A 22487-nucleotide genomic window follows, 5' to 3' on the forward strand; every position below is an offset into this window, starting at 1 on the left:
TCTTTTTTGTTCCTCTCCTGGGCCCCTGGGCCCAGGCCTGGTCTCTCCCACCCTGGGGGCTGTGACGGGCCTGGGGGGGGGGCGGGAGGCACCGTCTCAGGAGCCCTCCGGTCCCCTGGGAAGCAGCAGCAGAAGGAGTAAAAAAAACCAGGCCTGGAGAGACAGCTGGGCTGGGGGGAGGGGGGGCAGGTGTCAGACTGAACTTTCTAGAAGCAGAGCTTGGTAGGGGATGGTCCTAGGGAAAATGGAACAACTGAGGGAACTTAGCCCTGACCCGTGCCCAGGGGGCCCTGGAGCGGGAGCTGGCCGTGGGTGAGCACGTGTGTGTGTGTGTGTGTGTGCGTGCGTGCGTGCGCGCGCGTGCACACGCATGCGTGTGGACACCTGTGTACACGTGCACCGGGGACCTCTGGACGTCTCTGGTTAGGGCTGCTCCATTGGGTGAGGCTGTCCCTAGTGTATCTGCCATCTTGGGGGTGTGGGGGGACCCCAGGGGCAGCCGGGGCTTGGAGCTGTCCAGACAAGGCCCCTGATGGAGGGGTGGGTGTAACCCCTCACCCACCAGCGCACCCAGGAGCTCAGATCTCTTCCCGGGGCTCCCGGCCCCTGGGTCTGCGGCCCTGGCTCCGAGGGAAGGCTGTGGGGGTGCGGGGTGGGGGGGGCCGGGCCTCTCCCCGGGCTTCCCTAAGCCCCGCTGCCCTCTCTCGCCAGCTCCCGCCCAGGCCCAGATTGTGCACGCGGGCCAGGCGTGCGTGGTGAAAGAAGACAACATCAGCGAGCGCGTGTACACGATCCGAGAGGGCGACACGCTGGTGCTGCAGTGCCTGCTCACCGGCCACCCTCGCCCCCAGGTGAGCCTGCGCCCCGCCCCAAACCCTGGCTCAGGGCACGAGCCGATGCCCGCCGTCCAGGCCTCCCGCGCTGTCCAGCAGCGGGGCACCGTGCACGCTCCACTGCGGCACTGCGTTCTCCCAGGAGCCTCTGATGGTCCCATTTTGCAGCTGGGAAAAGGGAGGCTCAGAGAGGTAGGGCAGACTCCCAAGGCCACACAGCTCCCGTGAGAGGGGGAGCAGGATCGGAATCTAGAACCGGAGTCCCTCACCCTGGATCCTCGGGTATCCATGTTTGGGCTAGAGCCTCAGAGAGATATGCACGACATAGCGATCTCCACTTCCGAGGCTCCCGGCGGGCAAGTTGCACGCTCTGGAGGTTCCAAGACCCAAAGCAATCAGACGGGCGCAGAAGGCAAGTTTGTGGAAACGCTCAGTGAGTTTTGTGACCCATGGGGTGCAGGCAGGGAGTGGGGGGGCCGCGTATGGCTGCTGCTGGGGGAGGAGGTGTGGATGGAGGGGCCTGGCGATCGGCCAGCAGCCTGACCTTTACCAGCAGTAGGACAGGTGTGCCAATTGGATGCTGGGAGCGACATTGAAATGCAGTCTTTTTTTTTTTGGTCTGGACAATGGTGGGAGCGGGGAAGGCGGTGGGCAGACACACAGCCCCGCGGAAGGCTTGCTGCCTGCTCACCCTGCACAGCACTGACGTGTGTCTGTCGGTGTCAGGTGTGTGTGTCCTCAGGATGTTTCACGCAGGAACTACTGGCGGCTGTGGACACGGGCCCCTGCACTTGCTTTTTTCTATTTTCACCAGTGGTTTTTGTTGTTCTTGTTTGGTAGTACCCAAGTGTCTAGCACTTGCTAGATGGGCACTCTGCCACTTGAACCGTTTCCCCAGCACACGCTTGCTTTGTTCTTTCAATACAGTCTCTGTTTCTGCCAGTGCCAACCTCAGGCCCTTATCTTCCTACTTAGACCTCCTGCGTAGCTGGGATGACAGGCATGAGCCGCTATCCCTCACTGTTTTGTTGAGATAGGGTCTCACTGCATTTTAGTCTGGGCTGGCCTCGGACCGCAATCCTCCTGATCTCTATTTCCCAAGTAGCTAGGATTACAGGTAGGAGACACTGTGTCCAGCCTAGTGCTATCCTGGCGGCGCAAACACCTAGGGTCCTGTTTGGGTCTACCTCTTCTCCTCGCCACCCCTAGCCAGGCTCTGAGGCTTTTGTCCTGTGTGGCTTGTTTGAGCCTTCTCCTCTCTGTCCTTCACTGTCCTCCTCAGTCAGGACTTCAGTCTCAGGCCTCGGCTCAGTGCGGCGGACTCCACCCCGAGCTCTTGGACTGTACTTGCTCCCTGTCTGGTCCATCCTGACACTCTGCTAATGGAACGATCACCCCCCAAACCCACCAGAGCACACCGCTCCCCTGCTGAGCAACCCCAGTGCTCCCCATTAGTTCCCAGCTCCCATCTGCTCCTACCATGGAGTTGCAGACCTCCATCCTCCGTCCAGCCTGACGTGCCTTCTGCCCGCTGCATTACAGCCTGCGTAGGTTGAGTACTGTCACGTCCCAAAGCCAGCAGCCATTCCTGAGTTTGAGGTTGCAGCTTCTGTTCCCACAGAGCAACCGGCCCAGGACAGGAGCAAGAGCCGACGCTCATGTTCACACTGTGGGCAGGATGGAGGACTGAGTGCACATGGTGTTCCTGTAATCCCTGCCACTCAGGAGGTGGAGGAGGGAGGATTGCAAGTTTGAGGCTAGCAGAGGCAATATTACCTACACACTCTCAAAAGCAGAATAAACCAGGTGCCCGTAGCTCACGCCTATAATCCTAGCTACTCAGGAGGCTGAGATCTGAGGATTGAAGTTCGAAGCCAGCCAATGCAGGAAAGCCTGTGAGACTCTAATCTTCAATAAACTACTCAGAGAAAAAGCTGGAAGTGGCGCTGTGGCTCAAGTGGTAGACTGCTAGTCCTGAGCACAAAAAAGCTCAGGGACAGAGCCCAGGCCCTGAGTTCAAGCACCAGGAGGGGCAAAAATAAGTAAACAATAATAAATAAATAAATAAATGCAAAAGGATTGGGATCGTGGCCTCGGTGGGAGAGGGCTGGAGGAGAAAATGGAGGAAGAGGAGAAGGAGCAGGAAGAGGAAATAAGTGTGTCAGGAAGGAAGTCCACAGGGATGGTGAAACCATGCGTTCACGCTCACCAGTGCATCTTGAAAAGGCCAGTGATTGAGGACAAGGTGGGATGAGGAAAAGGATTTATCTGGAAAGCCAGCAAACCAACTAAGATGAAGACCCTCTTCCCTCGGGGGTCTCAGGCCCAGGGAGCTCAGGGCCGCTGCAGGCAGGCCGGGGGCAGCTGTATGTTCCAGACTCGGGCAACCTGCTCTGCTGATCCCAGGGCTGCTCTGCCCTGCAGGTTCTGGGCATCTGAAGAGAAGGCGAGGTCGCCGCAAGGCCGGGGTCTTTGTAGTTCTGTTTCCCTGGAACAGCTGTTAGTTCTATGCCGGGAGAGCCTGTCCACAGCCCGGACACACTGAACAATTCATGTCTGAATTCTAGAAAACAGAGAACTCCAAAGAGATCTTCTGAACAGAGATGCTTAAACTTTTGAAGAGATCATGGGAGATATACAATGCCTAAGACAGAGATTACAAAACCTGATGGAGGGGGAAAAATGGAAATTTTAGAAATAAAAGTGATGGAGTCTTTGAAGAGGAAAAAAAATGGTTTCAAACTCCTAGAGGGAAAATGAGTGAAGTAGATGATAGAGCTGAGGGAATTAACCATCATGAGTCTGAAAAAGAGTAAGAGACTGGGAATTCTGGTGCATGCATACGTGTAGTCCAAGCTACTCTGGAGGCAAAAATAAGAGGATTGCCATTTGAGGCCAGCCCAGGCAAAAGTTAGTGAGACATGATCTGAAAAACAAAAGTAAAAGCAAAAGAGATGGGAGGATGTGTGGTTCACGAGGCAGGGTGTATCCTAGCACGTGTAAGACCCTGAATTCATTCAGTCCCTAGAACCGAAAAGAAGCTGCAATCTGAAGGCTAGGCTGAGAAGCTGAAGGAGAGTAGAGAAAACAGAGGAGGCAATATTTAAAGAGACAAAGGCCAAGCATTTTGCAGAACTGGAGAAAGGTAGCTGCTGGAAGATGATGATAAAGAGGTACATAAATAAAACCCACCTAGAGCTGAGCGCTGGTGGCTCCTGCCTGTAATCCTAGCTACTCAGGAGGCTGAGATCTGAGGATCACGGTTCAAAGCCAGCCTGGGCAGGAAAGTCCATGAGACTCTTATCTCCAATAAACCACTCAGAAAACTGGAAGTGGCGCTGTGGCTCAAGTGGTAGAGCGCTCACCTTGAGCTGAAGAGCTGAGGGACAGCGCCTAGGCCCGAGTTCAAGCCCCACAACTGACCAAAAAGAAAATGGCAAAACTATAAAACAGCAAGAACAAAAGAAAAAAATTTTTTTTGTACCAGTCCTAGGGCTTGAACTCAGGGCCTGGGCACTGTCCCTGAGCTTTCGTGATCTAGGCTAGTGTTCTAACACTTAAGCCACAGCTCCACTCCCATCTTTTCTGGTGGGTATTTGGAAATAAGACTCTCAGGGATTTTCCTGCCTGGGCTGGCTTTGAAGTGTGATCCTCAGATCACCGCCTCCTCAGTAGCTAGGATTACAAGCATTGGCCACCTGTCTAAGTCTAGATTTCCTGAAACCACTTCTGTCCTTCAAGTTTGGGAAACTGCAGGCGCTGGGGTGAGTGGGAATGGAGAGTTGTCTTCCTCACTGCACGAGCTCTGTGGACAGTGGGCCCATCTGTGCGTGACTGTGACCCTTGCTTGTCTCCTCCTAACCAGTCCCCGAATTCAAACTGAAGCTTCTTCTAGCTCCCAGTATTCCACATACCAATTAAGTATCTGGAAACTGATCAGCTTTTTTGTTGTTGTTTTGTTTTTTAAAAATCTTTGGCAGCTCATATAACTGCTGATATCTTTTCTGCCTTCATAGGCAAAATTAAGAATTTAAAAAAATTGCCAAATGACTAAGTGTATGCCAGCATCGTACTTTTTAAACCTCCTAAGGACTTAGTTATTGTTGCCTAATGAATACGCTGAAACTTGAGGGGCTTCAAACCACAAGCACTTACCCAGGTGCTAGTGGCTCACGTCTGTAATCCTAGCGACTTAGGAGCTGAGAGCTGAAAAATTGCGGTTCGAAGCCAGCACAGGCAGGAAATTCCATGAGATTTGTATCTCCAGTTTTCCATGAAAACGAGAGAAGTGGAGCTGTGGCTCAAATGGCACCATTGCTGGCTTTGAGCAAAAAAAACTCAGGGACACAGTGCAGGCCCTGAGTTCAAGCCACTGAACCTACACCAAAAAAGAAGAGGAGGAGGAGGAGGAGGAAGAGGAAGAGAGGGAGGAGAAAAAAGAACCCACCAACAGTCTGGTCTCACAGTACCTGTGAGCAGGAAAACAGACGCAGCTCAGCGTCGTAAGAGGCTCCCATCGATCGCTGTGTCGGCCAGGTTGCCGCAGCCATTTGAAGATGACTGAGGCTGAAGACGCCATCTCTTAGCAAACTCATGGCCGTGGGCCTGCGGCTCTGTCCCTCCCCAAGCTCTCCTCCATAGCGCTGCTTAGGACAAGAAGAGCTGGCCTTCTTCAGAGTCTGACCGAGACGGAAACGAGCCTGTCACCATCTAGCTTGCGAGTGTCATTCATCGCGTCACTCCTTGGTCACACGGACCCTCACTTAGTATGGAGTGGATGGAATGAAGCAGGATGCAAAATCCTGGAGCCATCTTTGAGACTAGCTTCCCATCCCCCAGCGGAAGCCACTAAGCTAGGGAGTAAAACACACGGTCCTAAGTTTCTGCTCATCCGATCAGACTAGAAAGGAGAAAGGAAGGGGGTGCTACTTCCCATTTCCATGATGGGGCAAATCAAGGCAGGCCGCCCACCGGCTTTCAGATCTGGAGCGCTGTGGCCCTGACTTGGAGTCTCCTCCCGAGTCCAGGCTTTCCCTGCCCCATGGTGCACTCAGCTGTCTGCTTGGATCAGGCCTGGATCTGCCCCCTTCCCTGTGTTCTCCCGTGGAGAGACACTGGGAACACCACAGCAGGGGACTCGGCCCCCACTTCCCACCTGCTCGGGGGTCTGACCGCCCCCCCCTCCCACCCAGGTGCGGTGGACCAAGACGGCGGGCAGCGCCTCTGACAAGTTCCAGGAGACATCGGTGTTCAACGAGACGCTGCGCATCGAGCGCATCGCGCGCACGCAGGGCGGCCGCTACTACTGCAAGGCAGAGAACGGCGTGGGGGTGCCGGCCATCAAGTCCATCCGCGTGGACGTGCAGTGTGAGTCCATTGCCCGGGATCCCCACACCCCAGCACTCACCCAGCCCCGGTGGGGGAGGGGAGGAGGGAGAGAGGGCTGGCTGTGACTTAGGCCTGGGGACTGTCCCTGAGCTTTTGTGCTCAAGGCTCAAGCTCTATCACTGGGGTTACAGTAGCTAGGATTATAGGCATGAGCTGATAGGCTGAGATCTGAGGTTCATGGTTTGAAGCCAGCTTGGGCAGGAAAGTCTGTGAGACTCCTATCTCCAATTAACCAGCAAGAAGCTAAAAGTGGTAGCCATGGGTGAAAATAAGCTAAGCAAGGAGTGTGAGGTCCTGAGTTCAAGCCCCAGCATTGATACAAGCAAAAGAAAAAAAAAAGATGAAGCAAAGAAAAGGGAAAGAGAGAGGGAAAGTCCTCGTGCGCGTGTGTGAGTCTATTGTATGCGCAGGGCTGGGAGCTGTCCGTCGAGTCTAATGGCCAGTGGGGATACTGAGGCTCGGTGGGAGAAGGGACTTAGACCAGTCACACTACAGTCATAGCCAAAGGGGGAATGGAACCAGGCTTTTCTTTCCTGATTTCCAGTCTGCTGCAATCTCTGCACGTCGGAGGCTGTGATTATAAAGCTAGATGTCCCCACGCCCCCCGTGGGTGCAGCTCCCAGCGGAGGGGCCTGGGGAGGCCCCCGTGGGGGAGTCCAGTTCTCCTCAGCCTGACGCTTGCGCAAGCCTGCAGGGGCAGGGGAGCATGTGGCTGAGTGGCGGTCTCGGGAGGGCAGGGGTGGTAAGGAGGTAGGGGGAAGCTTCCAGGGGCCGGAGCCCCCGTCTCAGGGCTTACCCCATCCTGTGTCCTCGCAGACCTGGACGAGCCCGTGCTGACCGTGCACCAGACCGTGAGCGACGTGCGAGGCAACTTCTACCAGGAGAAGACGGTGTTCCTGCGCTGCACCGTCAACTCCAACCCGCCCGCCCGCTTCATCTGGAAGCGAGGCTCCGACACGCTGTCCCACAGCCAGGACAACGGCGTGGACATCTACGAACCGCTCTACACCCAGGTCAGGACCGGCAACTAGCTTACCCGCCCCCCACCACACACCGCCCTCCTGCATCCCAGCGGGGAGCGGTCCTGTATCAGACACCTGCGGATGAAAAACCCAAGCAGAGAGAAGTCAGGAAGCTACGAGGAGATGGGAAAGCCCAAGGCTGCGTGGCCTTCAGGAGCGGGGCTAGTTAAGAAGAGGTGCCCGGGGACAGCTGCTGGCTGGCTGAGACTGGGACCTCCTGAGAATCGGGAGTTGGAGGCAGGGAGGCTCACATGGGGCCTGTGGGCCAGCTCTGTGATTGTGAGTTTCCTCCCTTCCCTTCTCCTCTGTTTCCCAGAGGAGAAACTGAGGCCTAGTCCCGACCAGCATGCACCAGGGCAGTCTCAGGCCCACAGAGGTTCTGCTGTGGAGGTTCTGCCTGGGGCACACAGGGTCTGGGGGTGACATGCAGGTGAAGATGGTGTTGGGAAGGTGGGACTTGAATAGGAATTGGCTTTGGCCTGCAGTGTGGGGTGACTGGTGGCAGGGGGTGGGGGTGGGGGCCCTCACGCCATTGCTGTTGTGGCCCAGGGTGAGACCAAGGTCCTGAAGTTGAAAAACCTGCGGCCCCAGGACTATGCCAGCTACACCTGCCAGGTGTCGGTGCGCAACGTGTGCGGCATCCCAGACAGGGCCGTCACCTTCCGGCTCACCAACGCCACGGGTACACTGCTTCCCCCCACGCCCCCTGCCCACGGTGGCCAGCTTCCTCCCTGGTGACTGTGCTCCACGCTGGCGTCAGCCCCTCCTTCCCTCTGCCTGCTCCTGTCTCCTCCCCCCGCTTCCTGGGAAGGCTTCCTAGCCCCCTCTCCCCCTCATCCAGCCCCCCCACACCCCTAAGACCCAGCCTCCTTGTCCTCTTAGCACCGCCAGCCCTGAAGCTGTCTGTGAACGAAACTCTGGTGGTGAACCCTGGGGAGAACGTGACAGTCCAGTGTCTGCTGACAGGCGGAGACCCCCTTCCCCAGCTGCAGTGGTCCCATGGGCCTGGCCCACTGCCCCTGGGTGCCCTGGCCCAGGGTGGCACCCTCAGCATCCCTTCGGTGCAAGCCCGGGACTCTGGCTACTACAACTGCACAGCCACCAACAACGTGGGCAACCCCGCCAAGAAGACCGTCAACCTGCTGGTGCGATGTACGTGACCACCGCAGGCCGGGGAGGAGGGAGGTTGTGAGGGAGGCGGGGTCCCAGCCCTCCAGGGACTACCTGTGAACAAAGCCAGACCCAGCAACCCTTCCCCTGGTAGATGAGTGCGATACGAATGTTGATTTCCCTGCAATTCCGCCACCTGTCAGCAGGAGGCAGAGGACTCAAATAGAAATCTTTAAGAGTTTACATTTCCAAGTAACAACCTCAGCAATGCAAATGTAGGAAGGACTGATATTGATTACTGGGGCTTGAACTCAGGATCTGGGCACTGTCCTTGAGCTTCTTTTGCTCAAGGCCAGCACTTTACCACTTGAGCTACGGCTCTGCTTCTGGCTTTATTGGAGATAAGAATCTCACAGAACAGACTTTCTGACCTGGATGGCTTTGAACTTCAGTCCTCAGATCTCAGCCTCCTGAGTAGCTAGGATTACAGGCCTGAGTAGCTAGGATTACAGGCGTGAGCCACTGGCACCCAACTTTGATTACTTTTTGTTTGGTTAGATTGGGAAACGAAGGCAGCAAAAAACGTGGAATACCATAGGCATCAAGAGAAATGTCCTGGCTTTCTTCCTAGCTACAAGATTAGCCGAATTTAATCGAAAATAACACACAGTGCTGTCTATCTTCTATGTAACTCTTATGTAGCAAAGCGTGCCAGGAACTAGAAAGGTCATTACTAAGTGGGAAGCCATATAAAACTTGGAACAAGGTCCACAAAAGTCCAAACTCTCTCCTTAGTTATGATCTTCATTTTGCTACTCAGTCTCAAGGAAGAAATTCTGAATTCCTCTCCTCGTGCCGCTTTAGCTGTGTGGCTGGTTTTAGACCAGGCTCTAGCATTGTTCGCAAGATCTTTAGCCTTGAACATAAAGCACCATAGCTGATGCTCATCTTCTTTCACGGACCTGTCCATCTCCAGACTCTTCTGGAAGCCAGCCCTTGCTGACTTTTCCTTAGGCTGAGAAGGAAGGTCACAAGATGGTGGCCATGTTTGGGGACCCCATGGGCCTTCAATGGTGTTTCCCATCAGGGAAGATGGCTCTTCTCCACTCGTTTCTACCTGGCCTTGAAAAGCTGCCTCAGAGCAGGTCATTCCGGAGAGTCACCATCGTCAGCGTGACTGCGGCTGGCTTTTGCCCAGCCCTGTCCTGATCTGTGGCTTCTGTGGCCCATCTACCAGTGTTCTCATTAGCGTTCTCATCAGTGTTCTCATGTGACCTGTGAAGAACTCTTTTGTCTTATTACTTCAGACAGATTTTTTTTTTTTGAGACAGTCTTCCTGAGTAGTCCAGGCTAGCTTGGAACTCTCAATTCTCCTGTCTTAGACTCTCAAGTGCTGGGATTACAGATGTGGACCACCATGTCCATCCTTTCAAACATACGTGAGCAAGCATGCATATGGTCTCTCATGAGGGTATGTCCTAGACACCCCCCTTACACACCTCAAACCCATCTAACTTGCAGATGGCCAGTTTGAGGGGAAGAAGCAGGGTTAGGCTGGGCCACAGACTCCTTGTTTTTGTTTTTGTTTTTTGGAATGTCAGTTGTGAGGCTTGCACTCAGGACCTGGGTGCTGTCTTTGAGCTTTGGTGCTCAAGGATAGCGCTCTACCACTTTGAGCCACAGTTCCACTTCTGGCTTTTATTTTTGGTGGTTGATTGGAAATAAGAGTCTCAAAGACTTTCCTTCCCTGGGCTCTTCCTTCCCAGGCTGGCTTTGAACTGCGATCCTTAGATCTCAGCCTCCTGAGTGGCTAGGATTGCCATCGTGAGCCACCTACGCTGGGCTAGGACCCCGTGTGCTGTTAACCCCGGCTCCCTTTCCCTTGTAGCCATGAGGAATGCCACGTTCCAAATCACCCCCGATGTGATCAAAGAGAGCGAGAACATCCAACTGGGCCAGGACCTGAAGCTGTCCTGCCACGTGGACGCCGTCCCCCAAGAGAAAGTCACCTACCAGTGGTTCAAGAACGGCAAGCCGGCGCGCATGTCCAAGCGGCTGCTGGTGACCCGGAATGACCCTGAGTTGCCCGCCGTCACCAGCAGCCTGGAGCTCATCGACCTGCACTTCAGTGACTATGGCACCTACCTGTGCATGGCTTCCTTCCCCGGGTCACCTGTGCCCGACCTCAGCGTCGAGGTCAACATCTCTTCAGAGACAGGTGGGTGGCTGGAGGGGCACATCGGGGACATGGTGGGGGAGGGGAGCTGGAGAGGGCCAGCGTGGGACAGCAGCCTGAGAAAGGGAAGCCGGCGGCCTGAGGGCCTGAGGGAGGGCCCTGTTTGTTCATATGCACACACGTGTTAACGCTGTGACATGCCCGGCTAGGGGAAAAAAAGCAAACAAATAGATCCATCATTGTGAACTAGGATCTGCGAGAATCTAGAAAGAATTTCCTGAGATTGAATGATCTGGCCTCTGAGGGAGGGGCGTGATTTTGATCAGGCAAAGGAGAGCAGGAAATCTGCATGTGCAAAGGCACTGAGGCAGGAAAGTACATCAGCCACTGGAGACGCGAAGGAAGGAAAGTGGCTGGGGAGAATGGAGTGAGTTGGACTTACAGAGGGACCTGGAGTCAGGAGACACAGCCTCTTTGTCTAGGTTCGTTAGCCAAGGCACCCAGAGACTGGGTGCCTCTGTTTTGTCTCAGTGCTGGGGGCTGGGAATCTAAGGTCAAGGTCAAAGTGCTGTGTGGTACACGGGCGGAGTCTTCAGAGGCCTCTGTGGTAGATGGGCATTGTCTCCCTGTCTTCACTTGGTCTTGTTGTGTGTGTGCATTCTGTGTCCTGGTCTTCTCCCCTCAGAAGGAGACAGGTCACACTGGGTTAGGGGCGTCTCAGTGACGTTGTTCAACCCTCATCGCTTCTCCCCACACCGCCACATCCTGAGAGAGTGAGGGTTAGGACTCCAACACAGGGCGGGCTGCACTCAGCACAGACCAGGCCAGTATTCAAATCTTTGTTCTGATGGTGATGATGATGGTGATGGTGGTGGTGGTAGTGATCATGATGGTAGTGGTAGTATGATGATGGTGATGGTGGTGATGGTGATGATGGTGGTGGTAGTAATGATAATAGTAAGGAGAAGAAGAGGAAGAAGATGAGGATGGAATGACGAAGGCTAGCATGTACTGAGTATTTGCTATGCATCCTGATGATGTTATGTATTTCTCTTTCCCTTTTGTGATTCCCTCCCTGTGAGGTAGTAGTTTGTCTTCTCATTTTACAGATGATGAAATGGGTTCCAAAAGCATGAGACGCTCTCCGGAGGGAGAGGGGGTCTTTGGGACAGGATCTTGCCTCTAGCCCCAGACCCTGAGCTGAGGAGCGGCTGGCGTTGGCCAGCTGGCCCAGGACTTTAGTTATGGAGCAGGTTCCCCTTTGGCCCTTCCACTCTGGGGCCTGGGCTTCATTGCCCTGACTCTAGACAAAGTGATGTCCGATGATGCTGCAGAGTGCAGGAGAAGCTTCTGGAAGGAGATGGGCTAATTGAGCCAGGCCTTGGGAATGCACAGGGTTGGGGTGGGGGAGGCCCCCACAGATTCACCAGGCAAATGGCCTGTTACCAAGCCTGGAGGAGTTGCTGAGGATCCAGCCTGAGACACAGCCCCTCCCTCAGAGGGGGTGGGGTGGGGGTGGGGTGGGGGTGGGGCTAGGCATGTGAGGGAGGGGTGTGGCAGGAACTCTTCAAGGCAAATCCCAGAAATGTGGCAGGGAGAGTCCCAAGGGGTCCACAGAGCATCCTGGGGTCACTAAAAAGGGAGTACTGCAAGTGAAAGAGGACTTGGGGGGGGGGATGGGATTTGTCAGGTGGGGACAATCCAGGAAGGGATACAATAGGCAGAAAGAATAGGGGGCGGTCCTTTTAGATGTAAATTGTGTGTGTGTGTGTGTGTGTGTGTGTGTGTGTGTGTGTGTGTGTGTGTGTTGTGGGGCTTGAACTCTGGCACTGTCTCTCAGCTCTTCAGCTCAAGGCTAGGGCTCTACCACTTGAGCCACAGCACCACTTCTGGTTTTCTGGCGGTTTACTAGAGATAAGCGTCTCATGAATTTTTCCTGCTTTGAACCATGATCCTCAGATCTCAGCCTCCTGAGTAGCTAGGATAATAGGTGTGAGCCACCAGCACCCAGCTAGATGTAAACTTAATCCTGAAGCTGGGACATTTGAGAAGGGGGTGGGGCGGGGGGGGGCTGAGGCTAAGGGTGGGGAGCAGAGGCTGAGGGTCTTGTTTGCAGAGAGCTGAGGGCACTGGAGCCTGAGGGAGAAAGGCCGCTCTCTAGCCTGGGGCAGGGGGGCCTGGAAAGTTGGGGTGATCAGGAGGATAGGGATGGGACCCAGGGCTGTTTCTGTGTTTAGTTCAGAGGTCAGATGCGGGCAGGGAAGCTTTCTAAGAGCCCCTGGAAATGATTTAGAACAAAAAAAAACAAAGACTGAACTGATTCCAAAAGAGCAGAGAAAACAGAAGAATGAAAGCCAATAAACATATACATGTTTATGGGTTATAAATTATGCCAACCAGATAGCTGGATCCTAGCTGCCTTGTAGGATTATTTACAAATAAAAACTTCCTGTTGAATGTGAAATGTGTAATACTTAAGGGCAAGTCGGTTGAGTGCATTTTAATTTGAGGAGTGAGGGGAGAGGACCCAGGGAGCGTCTTCAGGAACCCCTCCGTGTGGCCATGTGTGGGGCTGCACAAGATTCAGCCCTGCCTAACAGAAGAGTTGTAAGCTGCTTAGGGGCTGTGGGTGGGGCTCGATGGTAGAGCGCTTGTCCAGATTGTGGAAGGTCTTGGCTTCTGTCCTCCATGCTGTGGAAAAAGAAGGGGGCGGGTTGGGGTGGGAGGGGCTAGGAGGGGCGGGGCTAAGCAAGCTAGATGGGTTTCACCTGCTCCTCTTGCTAGGCTAGAGTACCAGCTCTGCCCCAGCTCCTCCCAACTCTAGGCTCCACCTGGCTTCTGTTCTATCCTTAGCATGTGCCACCTGGGCCCCGGTGAGGGTTTGGCTGCAGCCAGTGACCTGCGTCCTGGCCAGCAGGAAGGAGACAGGGACACGGCCTGCCTTGTTTTTAATTGTTGCTGTCTTTAATTGTTGCTGTTGTGTTTCTTTGTACCGGCACCGGGGCTTGCACTCAGGGCATGGATGCTGTCCCTTAGCTTTTTCACCCAAGGTTAGACCTCTATCACTTAAGTCTCAGCTCCACTTCTGGCTTTTTGGTAGTTCATTGGAGACGAGTCTCATAGACTTTGCAGGCTGGCTCTGAGGCTCTGAATTGTGGTTCTTGTATTTCAGCCTCCTGACTAGCTAGGATTAATTACACACATGAACCACAGGTGCCTGACAGCCTCTGTGTGTGTGTGTGTGTGTGTGTGTATGTGTGTGTGTGCGTGTGTGTGAATATTGGTGCTTGAACTCAGGGACTGGGTGCTGTCCCTTATCTTTTTTGCTCAAGGCTGGTACTCTATCTTTTGAGACCAGGCTCCACTTCTAGCTGTGTGTGTGTGTGTGTGTGTGTGTGTGTGTGTGTGTGTGTGTGTGTGTGTGTGTAGATAATCTCATGACTTTTCTGGCTGGGATGGCTTCAAACCGTGATCCTCAGATCTCAGCCTCCTGAGTAGCTAGCATTATAGGCATGGGCCACAGGGCCCGACCGTCTCTTGTTTTCAAAAGACCCCGTTTGCCCCTCCTACTCTACGGGTCTGAGTTTAGTCATAGGCACACTGGGAGATGGCATGTACACTCTGCCAAACACCACACCAAGCATCCTGTGACTTTGGAAAGGGCAAGGATGTTGGGGTACTCTAGCCCTCTGTGGTGAGTAAGATGCCAGTCAGGGAAAGATGAAGGCTCTGACTGCCCAGGGCCAGGGGGTAGGAGAGGGAGGCCAGAAGAGGAGGGCTTAGTAGAAAGGATGTGGTAGTGCTGGGAAGGGCGGAGCCGAGGCTCACTTCCGGGCCCTCGGTGAATTGGGATGGACGCCCAGAAAGCTGAGAGGCCTTGGGAAGGTCAGCTGTGCTTTGGTAACTTCCAGAGACTTTGGGGGAGCCTGGGATGGAGGAGAGAAGCTTGCACCTGGAGGGGGGGGCAGGCGGGTGTCCAGGGCGGAGGTCAGGGAGCTCTGATGCCCCTGCTGACCCTCCCCCCTCCCTCCCTCAGTGCCCCCCACCATCAGCGTGCCCAAGGGCCGCGCGGTGGTGACCGTCCGCGAGGGCTCGCCCGCGGAGCTGCAGTGCGAAGTGCGGGGCAAGCCTCGGCCGCCCGTGCTCTGGTCCCGCGTGGACAAGGAGGCCGTCCTGCTGCCCTCGGGGCTGCCCCTGGAGGAGACGCCGGATGGGAAACTGAGGCTGGAGCGCGTGAGCCGCGACATGAGCGGGACCTACCGCTGCCAGACGGCTCGCTACAATGGCTTCAACGTGCGAGCCCGCGAGGCCCAGGTGCAGCTGAACGTGCAGTGTGAGTCCCCCCTGCACCCCGGCCCCTGCACCCCCCCCACCGCGCCACCCCCACCTGCTCCGTCCTAGGTCCACTTCCACCATGAAGGTGTCCCCCTCACCTGCGTTTGTGGGGACCCCGGGAACAAAGGGTGCTTTGACAGGAAAGTAGCTCACTACATTTCAATGTGGAAACCTACTTAACTCCCCACAGCCCTAGGAACAGATTCTATTATCCCCCCCCCCCCATGACAAATAGGAGGGAGGGAGGCACAGAGGGTTCAGTAACTGGCCTACATTCTCACCTCGATGGAGAGGCATGACTGGGATTCGAACCTGCACCGCCTTTCACTCCGTGGGGACCTGGGCCGGGGGGAGGGAAGGGCCCGGAGCTCAGGGGTCGGGGTAGGGTGTGTGTGGTGTGTGTGTGTGCGCGTGCGCGCGCGCCCCTCGCGTCGGGTCGCTGACCCCCTCCCCCCCCCCCCGCCCCCCAGTCCCGCCCGAGGTGGAGCCCAGCTCCCAGGACGTGCGGCAGGCGCTGGGCCGGCCCGTGCTCCTGCGCTGCTCGCTGCTGCGGGGCAGCCCGCAGCGCATCGCCTCGGCCGCCTGGCGCTTCAAAGGGCAGCTGCTGCCGCCCCCGCCCGTCGTCCCCGCCGCCTCCGAGGCCGCGGACCACGCCGAGCTGCGCCTCGACGCCCTCACCCGCGACAGCAGCGGCAGCTACGAGTGCAGCCTCTCCAACGACGTGGGCTCGGCCACCTGCCTCTTCCAGGTCTCCGGTGAGCATTGTGTCGGTCCCGCCCCACCTGCCCACCCACCCGCGCCCACGCGGGCCAACCCCGGGCTGCTGGACCCGCCCGCCCGCCCGGCTCCACCCTGTGCCGCCCAGATCCAACCTTTGACTCCCCAGACGTGGCCACCTTTCCCTTCCTAGGCCTTCAGATACCTGTCCTAAGCCACGCCCACCGCAGCTCAGTCCCTTTGAGGCCTCTAACAGCCACGCCCCTGCCTGTCCTAGGCCCCGCCCACCACAGCCTACTCCCTTTCCAGGGCCTCTAGCAGCCACGCCCCCAGCCTTTAAAGGCTAGGCAACCTTGCATGTCGGCCCCGCCCACATAAGGCACAGGCTCCACCCCCTGTAGTCCTGACCAATCCCCACTCTGCTCCTGGTCCTCCAGCTTCGCCCTCTGCTCCTGGTCCTCCAGCTTCGCCTACACTCCACCCTAGGCAGTTAGATCTCAGTCTGCAGCTTTTTACATCCTTGGTCCCAGAGGCCCCAGATGGAGAAAGGGGACTTAGGGCATGGAGCTGTAGCTTAGAGGGGGAGAGATGCTCTTCACCAGCTTCCCTAGAACAGTGAGGAGTTGGGCCCTCCAGTTCCTGTTCCCTAGGGATGCAGGCTGTTTGGCCCCCCGAAATCCCTCTGGGCCTCACATCCACCTCAAGTCATTTCTGGCAGGGCCGACTGGGGCTGCAGGTGGATGGGTCAGAAAGATGTGGAAGTCAAGGCCTAGAGGAACATAGGCAGTACTATCTGGATGGCCCTCTGGGAAGAGCCCCCTGCCTTTCCCCCCATTTCCCTGAACCTGGCTTTCTGAACAGCCCCTAACAGAGTGCCCCTTTAACTCTTGTTCTAACCCTTCCGTGCATGAGTGTGGGCTAGGACCTCAGGTCACTGGCCATCTGCCCTGCCCCTCCCACCATCAGCCCTGCCAGCCAGAGGCCCCTGTGACATTTCCCACCTCCTCCCCTTCTCCCCTTTCTCCCACACTTCCCATCTCCCCCATTTTTTTTGCTTCTGTCTATTTTCTCTCTCCTCTTTCCCAACCTTCTTTCTGCATTTTTCCTTCCCTATGTCCTCCCCAATTTGTCTTCCCTGTCTTCTTCTCTGTTCTCACCAACACCCCCTCCTGGAATTTGTAACCTTCCTTTCCATCTCCATCTTCTCTTCTACCCCACCCCTCTTCCCCACCCCTCACTCCCAACATCCCTCTCCTCACCAAATTCCCTTTCTCTTTATACCCTGTGTTCCCTCTCTGCTGCTCCCATGCCTCCCCCTCTGTCTCTCCCATCCCCCCCTCCACGGCCCCATGCCCCCCTCCCCACCCTCTCAGCCAAAGCCTACAGCCCGGAGTTTTACTTCGACACCCCCAACCCCACCCGCAGCCACAAGCTGTCTAAGAACTACTCCTACGTGCTGCAGTGGACACAGAGGGAGCCGGACGCTGTGGACCCCGTCCTCAACTACAGACTCAGTGTCCGCCAGGTGGGCCAGGGGGAGGAGTCAGGCCAGTGGGGAGCCGTGTGGCTGATCCTGGAAATGCTCATAAAGGGGAGAAGGGGGGCAAGTTTGAGCCTGACAGGCTCAGACACAGTGATCCTTTCGTAGATAACTCTTCTGAGGCAGAGGAAGTTCTAGACGTCTCAGTGGGAGCTGGGACCCTCTAGCCACAGGGTCCTTCTGGACCAGTCTCTGGGTACAGACCTGACAGCTGGCCGGGGCAGCCAGCACTGGTCAGAGAATACTGATTGCACTCTTGGGTCAAGAACGCAGGGCTGGGGCCTCTGCAGTGCAAGGCCAGAAACCTTGTGTGTGCCTCTCGGCCTGGGGAGGGGAAGAGTGGCTCTGGAGACAGTAGCTAGTCTACAAGACAGCTTATGTGAGCTGGGCCAGGCTTACGTCTCTTTGGCCCTTTTTGCTTCTCTGTGAAACGGGGACAATTTTAATCTTCTCCCTCAGAGGACTGTTGCTCAGCATTGGCAAGTTTACCCTCCAAGAGCTTAGAACAGCACCTCCCCCCCGCCCCCACATACCACAGACACTCTAGTTGTCTGGTAAACGTTCCTGTCACTGTTTTTATTGAGATAGCCCTTGGACCTGGAAGGGATGAGCTCACCTCATAGATGAGGAAACCAAGGGCCTCATGTCCAAGGCCCAAGGCCTGTGCTTTTTCTGCCCCGCCCCCAAGTCTCACCAAGGCTGGTTCTCTGGGGGAGGGTCCGACCTGCTAGGCATCTGGGAACTCTCTGTATCTGCAGTTGAACCAACACAATGCCATGGTCAAGGCCATTCCTGTCCGGCGTGTGGAGAAGGGGCAGCTGCTGGAGTTCATCCTGACGGATCTCCGCGTACCACACAGCTATGAGATCCGCCTCACTCCCTACACCACCTTCGGGGCTGGCGACACGGCGTCCCGCACCATCCATTATACAGAGCGTAGGTGACTGGTGGTGCTGGTGGCAGTGGTAATTAGGACAGGAGGAGAAGGGAAGGGGAGGTACAGGAGGACTCACCTCACATTGCTCCTGAACTTGGGGTTCCCCATGGTGTACGCTCTTATAATGTCCCAGTAGAAATCTGGGAGACCTTGCTACAGCTCACACTTGGCTTCTGACTTGGTTTCCTTGCTTGCTTTCCAGCCATCAACTCTCCGAGCCTGTCGGGTAAGACCTCTGCTCCCCTCCCTTCCCTTTCCCTTAAGGACACAGGCTCTCCTTGTGGGAGGGAGGAGCTTCGAGAGATTAGAGAAAGTGACTTGTCCCTGTGACCCCACAGAGAGGGACCAGGGGACCTGCCTCAACCTCAGGGGCCGGATAGGGGATCTTTGCATCCAGGATTTATTCTGGGGTGGGAGGTGGGAGGATGGGGAGTAGTGTTCAGTCACCTAGAGAAAACAAAGGAAGACAGACAAATCCACACCCCATTTCCCAGGGCTGGGGAGCGGGGGACAGGGGTAAGCAAGGATCCACGGAACCCTAACGAATCTGGGTATAGAATTCAAGATGGTCAGGGGCCAATGACTATAATCCTAGCTACTCCGGAGGCTGAGATGTGAGGATTGCAGTTTAAAGCCAGTCCAGGGAAGGAAAGTTCATGAGACTCCCATCTCTAGCTACCAAAACAAACAAACAAACAACTGGAAGTGGCTCAAGTCTTAGATTGACAGCTTCAGGTGAAAAAGCTAAGGGACAGCACCCAGGCCCTGAGTTCAGCCCCAGTACCCACACAAAGAAAGAAAAAAAGAATCAAGATCTATATGAACTCGAGAGCAATTACTGTTTATTTATTTCCCCTGGCTTCTAGCAGAAGCTTCTCAGATCCCACAGTGAGCACAGGCGCCAGAGCGCAGTAGAATTCTCAGTACCTGTGGCTGCTCCCGTGGGCCGGAATCCAAAGTGTGCCTGTCACCTTACAGGTGCTGCCGCTATCTCTAAATAACACCAGCATCCATCACTATTTCTGAACTGTGGTCGTAACTAGGCCTACCACGAGACTTTGTGATTTAATTAGAGAGTAAAGAAGCCCAGTTATTATATAGAAGATCATAAAGCTATTTTGACAGCTGTAATTCATCCTCATTGACTCCCTTTGAAGGCCTGTGCATCTCCCGAGGCGTGTCTAAAACTCCGCACTGGGTTCTCTCGTGTCAGGAGAGGCCGGGGCGCCAGCAAGTCCTGCTCCGTGTCCTGGTACCTTGTCTCTCGGGCCGTGAGAACCTGGGCTGGCTGCTGAGCTGGTTGGGGGCCACGTTGGGGTGGTGAGGGAGGCTGGGTTGGATCAGAGGGGCCCAGGCCAGCCCTGCTTACGCCACCCTGCCCCTTGTCCCCCTCCATGCAGATAACACCTGCCACTTTGAGGACGAGAAGATCTGTGGCTACACCCAGGACTTGACGGACAACTTTGACTGGACGCGGCAGAACGCCCTCACCCAGAACCCCAAGCGCTCCCCCAATACCGGCCCCCCCACTGACATCAGTGGAACCCCGGAGGGTGAGAATAAGAGCTGCTGCTAGGAATAGGGATCGCTTCAGTGGCTGCGCACGGGTGTGTGGGGGGGGTAATCTAGGCCCATGGAGCCCCAGTCTGAGGAGGGAGGGAAATGCCACCTGTCCTAGAGGGCTCTGGGCTGTAGGACAAGACCTGTCCTGGGTTGGGGGGGGAGCCCCCGTCTGAGGGGGCAGAGTCTGTTCTGACTGGGGATCTGGAAGAAGACAGATTCTGCACTGAGAACCCTGCCGTCGGGTGCCCTGGCCTGGGAGGAGCTGGGGAGCCGGAGCAAGGTCCCCAAATGTCGGGCAGGGGGGCGCTGGCTGGCCTGGGCGGGTGCGGGTGTGTGTGTGGGGAGTCTTGGCGCAGCTTCCTGTCCCCTGCAGGCTACTACATGTTCATAGAGACTTCCCGGCCCCGGGAGCTGGGGGACCGCGCCCGGCTGGTGAGCCCCCTCTACAACGCCAGCGCCAAGTTCTACTGCGTGTCTTTCTTCTACCACATGTACGGGAAGCACATCGGTGAGTAGGGACAAGGGCGTGGGTGCTGCAACTGCCCGAAGAGGGGAACAGGGCCCCCCGAGGCCGAGGCTGAGCACGCCAGCTTCACTAAACCACGGCACCTTGCATAGGGTATGAGCCACAGATAGGCCAAGGGGAGAAATGGAGAGGCAGCTGGGGTTTTGAATAAGCCCGGCTCCCTGGGTCTGCGAATAAAGAGGCTCCTGCAGGAAGGGGATGGGAAAACTCGGTGGAGGGGCGGAGAACTCTGCACGCGTGTCTACTGAGAGCCTGGCAGGTTCTAGGCTGTATCCATAACAACCCAGAGCAGTTAAGCATTCGCCCAAGACCACACAGTACAACAGTCTAGGTCTGCCCAACTCTGTCGATGCAAAGTGCCTCCTTCAGAGCCCTGAGAGCCAGTGCCGCTTCCTCGGGGTGGGTGGGCGTGAGCTCTGGGAGGCCAGCCCAGGCAGCACTGCTGCACTGCAACCCTTGAGCTGGTACTCCAACCCAGCGCTCCTGCCCTGGGCCAGAAATGCGGGATGTGGTGCAAGAGATGGATGAGTCAGAGACGGATGGGACTACACGGGGTATCAGGTAGGAGCTTGTGGCCATGGCTAGAAGGACAGGTTCTGAGCAGCTCATAGCAGGGAAACCTGCCCCACTCGATGATCCTGAGGTGAAGGCAGGAGGCGGCGCTGTTGGAGATGTAGAGAAAGTGATGAATTTCAAAAGGGTGTCCTAATTAAAAACAAACCAACAATAACAAACCCTCCCTTCCCAGACCTGCCAACTAGAGGCCCTCACATCTCAGAGACAACAATAGACTAGATTTAAGAGCAAATCTCCTGGGACTCCTACCCTCCCTCCCCTTTTGGATTTTTGTCTGAAACCAGAACTCAAACTCAGTACTGACACTCAGTATCTGCTTTCTCCCATTGTCTGCTGCTCTACCACCTGAACCACGCCTCCAACCCCTCTTCTTACCTTTATTAGTGAGAGCAGATAGGCTTTTGGTCCCCATCTTCCCTCTCACAGATGTAGGAAACTGAGGAGCCCCATGCCCCCGCCCGCAGGACAGTGAGCGGGTGGGCTTCAGGGATGAGTTCACGGGGTACATCACGGGTTCCCTGGCTGGAGTCTAGGAAGGCTTCCTGGAGGAGGTTGCATTTCGGCACTACTTTGACCCAGGAGGACTTGACCAGGAGATCATGGTGGGGGTGGGGGATCCTGGTGTGGGGATGAGGGCATCTCGGGCCAGTGGAGGACTTCATGGACCAGGTGTGAGCTCACACCCCTGGTTGGTTCTAGGCAGTGAGGGAGATTGGATGCAAAGTAGCGAGCTGGGCTCACTCTCAGTGCAAGGTAAGCCTCTTGGGTTCTGGCTGACGTCTGTCAGGGGATGCCTGGAAGCCCTGAGCAGAGAACCTGTCAGGTGCTGAAAGGGGGCTGAAAATTTTGTGTGTGTGTGTGCGCGTGTGTGAATACCAAGGCTTGGAATCAGCCTAGACATTATCCCTTAGTTGTTGTTTTTTTTACTCACAGCTGGCGCTTCACAACTTGACTCGCAGCCCTACTGTCAGCTTTTTTGTGTGTGATTAATTGGAGATTAGAGTCAAGGACTTCCCTGCTTTGGCTGGCTTTGAACCGTGATCTCAGATCTCAGCTTCCTGAGTAATTAGGATTACAGGCATGAGCCATCACACCTGGCTAGGGTTTTTTGGGGGGGTTGGGGTGGGGAGCTCTTGAGGCTTGAACTCATGCCCTGGGTGCTGTCCTTGAGCTCTTTTTTCTTTGCTCAAGGTTAGTGTTCTACCACTTTGAACCACAGCACCACTTCCGGTTTTCCAGTGGTTCATTGGAGATGAGCATCTCTCAGACTTTCCTGTCTGGGCTGGCTTTGAACCGTGACCCTCAGATCTCGGCCTCCTGAGTAGCTAGGATGACAGGTGTGACTCACTGATGCCAGGCTAGATTTTTTTTTTCTTAGTACAAAAAAAAAAAATCATGCTTGCCCTTCAGGGCTCTCGGGGCTGGGGGAGTTAGTTGGGAAGGAATAAAGGGGGGAAAGGGGTTGACACCAGACCCCAGGGGGATGGGGCAGGGACCAAGCTGGGGGTGGGATTAATCAGAACCTCGGAGACCCTGGGTGTTTGGCTGCTGTTCTGGACGCGGCATAGCCCTTTAAAGGCTGTGTCTGGCTGGTGAGGCCACACGTGCCTGAGCCGTCCAGGCTCTGTTCTCCAGACCAGGCTCTGCCGCTGGGAAGGGGCTGTTCCTGCTGGGGGGGGTCTTCCCTTTGTTCTTTCCCGCCCTGCCTGGCAGCTTTGGGCACCAGCTGTCCCTCGACCTTGGGTCTGGCTGGCTCTCATTGTC

The 22487-nt window shown here is 55.9% G+C and overlaps 1 protein-coding gene across 2 annotated transcripts in view; it reads left to right on the forward strand.

Moving 5' to 3' along the window:
• The window catches only part of Mdga1 (MAM domain containing glycosylphosphatidylinositol anchor 1), a 45052-nt gene that overhangs the window by 16933 nt on the left and 5632 nt on the right, over nucleotides 1-22487 (forward strand). For both annotated transcript variants that reach the window (XM_070023849.1, XM_070023848.1), the window contains exons 2-14: nucleotides 712-851; nucleotides 6026-6200; nucleotides 7038-7234; nucleotides 7793-7925; nucleotides 8126-8395; nucleotides 10242-10571; nucleotides 14566-14862; nucleotides 15335-15619; nucleotides 16955-17106; nucleotides 17880-18057; nucleotides 18261-18284; nucleotides 19459-19611; nucleotides 19995-20129. In XM_070023849.1, coding sequence (XP_069879950.1) covers nucleotides 712-851; nucleotides 6026-6200; nucleotides 7038-7234; nucleotides 7793-7925; nucleotides 8126-8395; nucleotides 10242-10571; nucleotides 14566-14862; nucleotides 15335-15619; nucleotides 16955-17106; nucleotides 17880-18057; nucleotides 18261-18284; nucleotides 19459-19611; nucleotides 19995-20129 — 2469 coding nt within the window. The remainder of the gene's footprint in view (nucleotides 1-711; nucleotides 852-6025; nucleotides 6201-7037; nucleotides 7235-7792; nucleotides 7926-8125; nucleotides 8396-10241; nucleotides 10572-14565; nucleotides 14863-15334; nucleotides 15620-16954; nucleotides 17107-17879; nucleotides 18058-18260; nucleotides 18285-19458; nucleotides 19612-19994; nucleotides 20130-22487) is intronic.

This window comes from Dipodomys merriami, unplaced genomic scaffold (assembly GCF_024711535.1).
Source record: "Dipodomys merriami isolate MVZ:Mamm:240054 unplaced genomic scaffold, mDipMer1.0.p SCAF_16, whole genome shotgun sequence".
Taxonomy (NCBI): Eukaryota; Metazoa; Chordata; class Mammalia; order Rodentia; family Heteromyidae; genus Dipodomys; species Dipodomys merriami.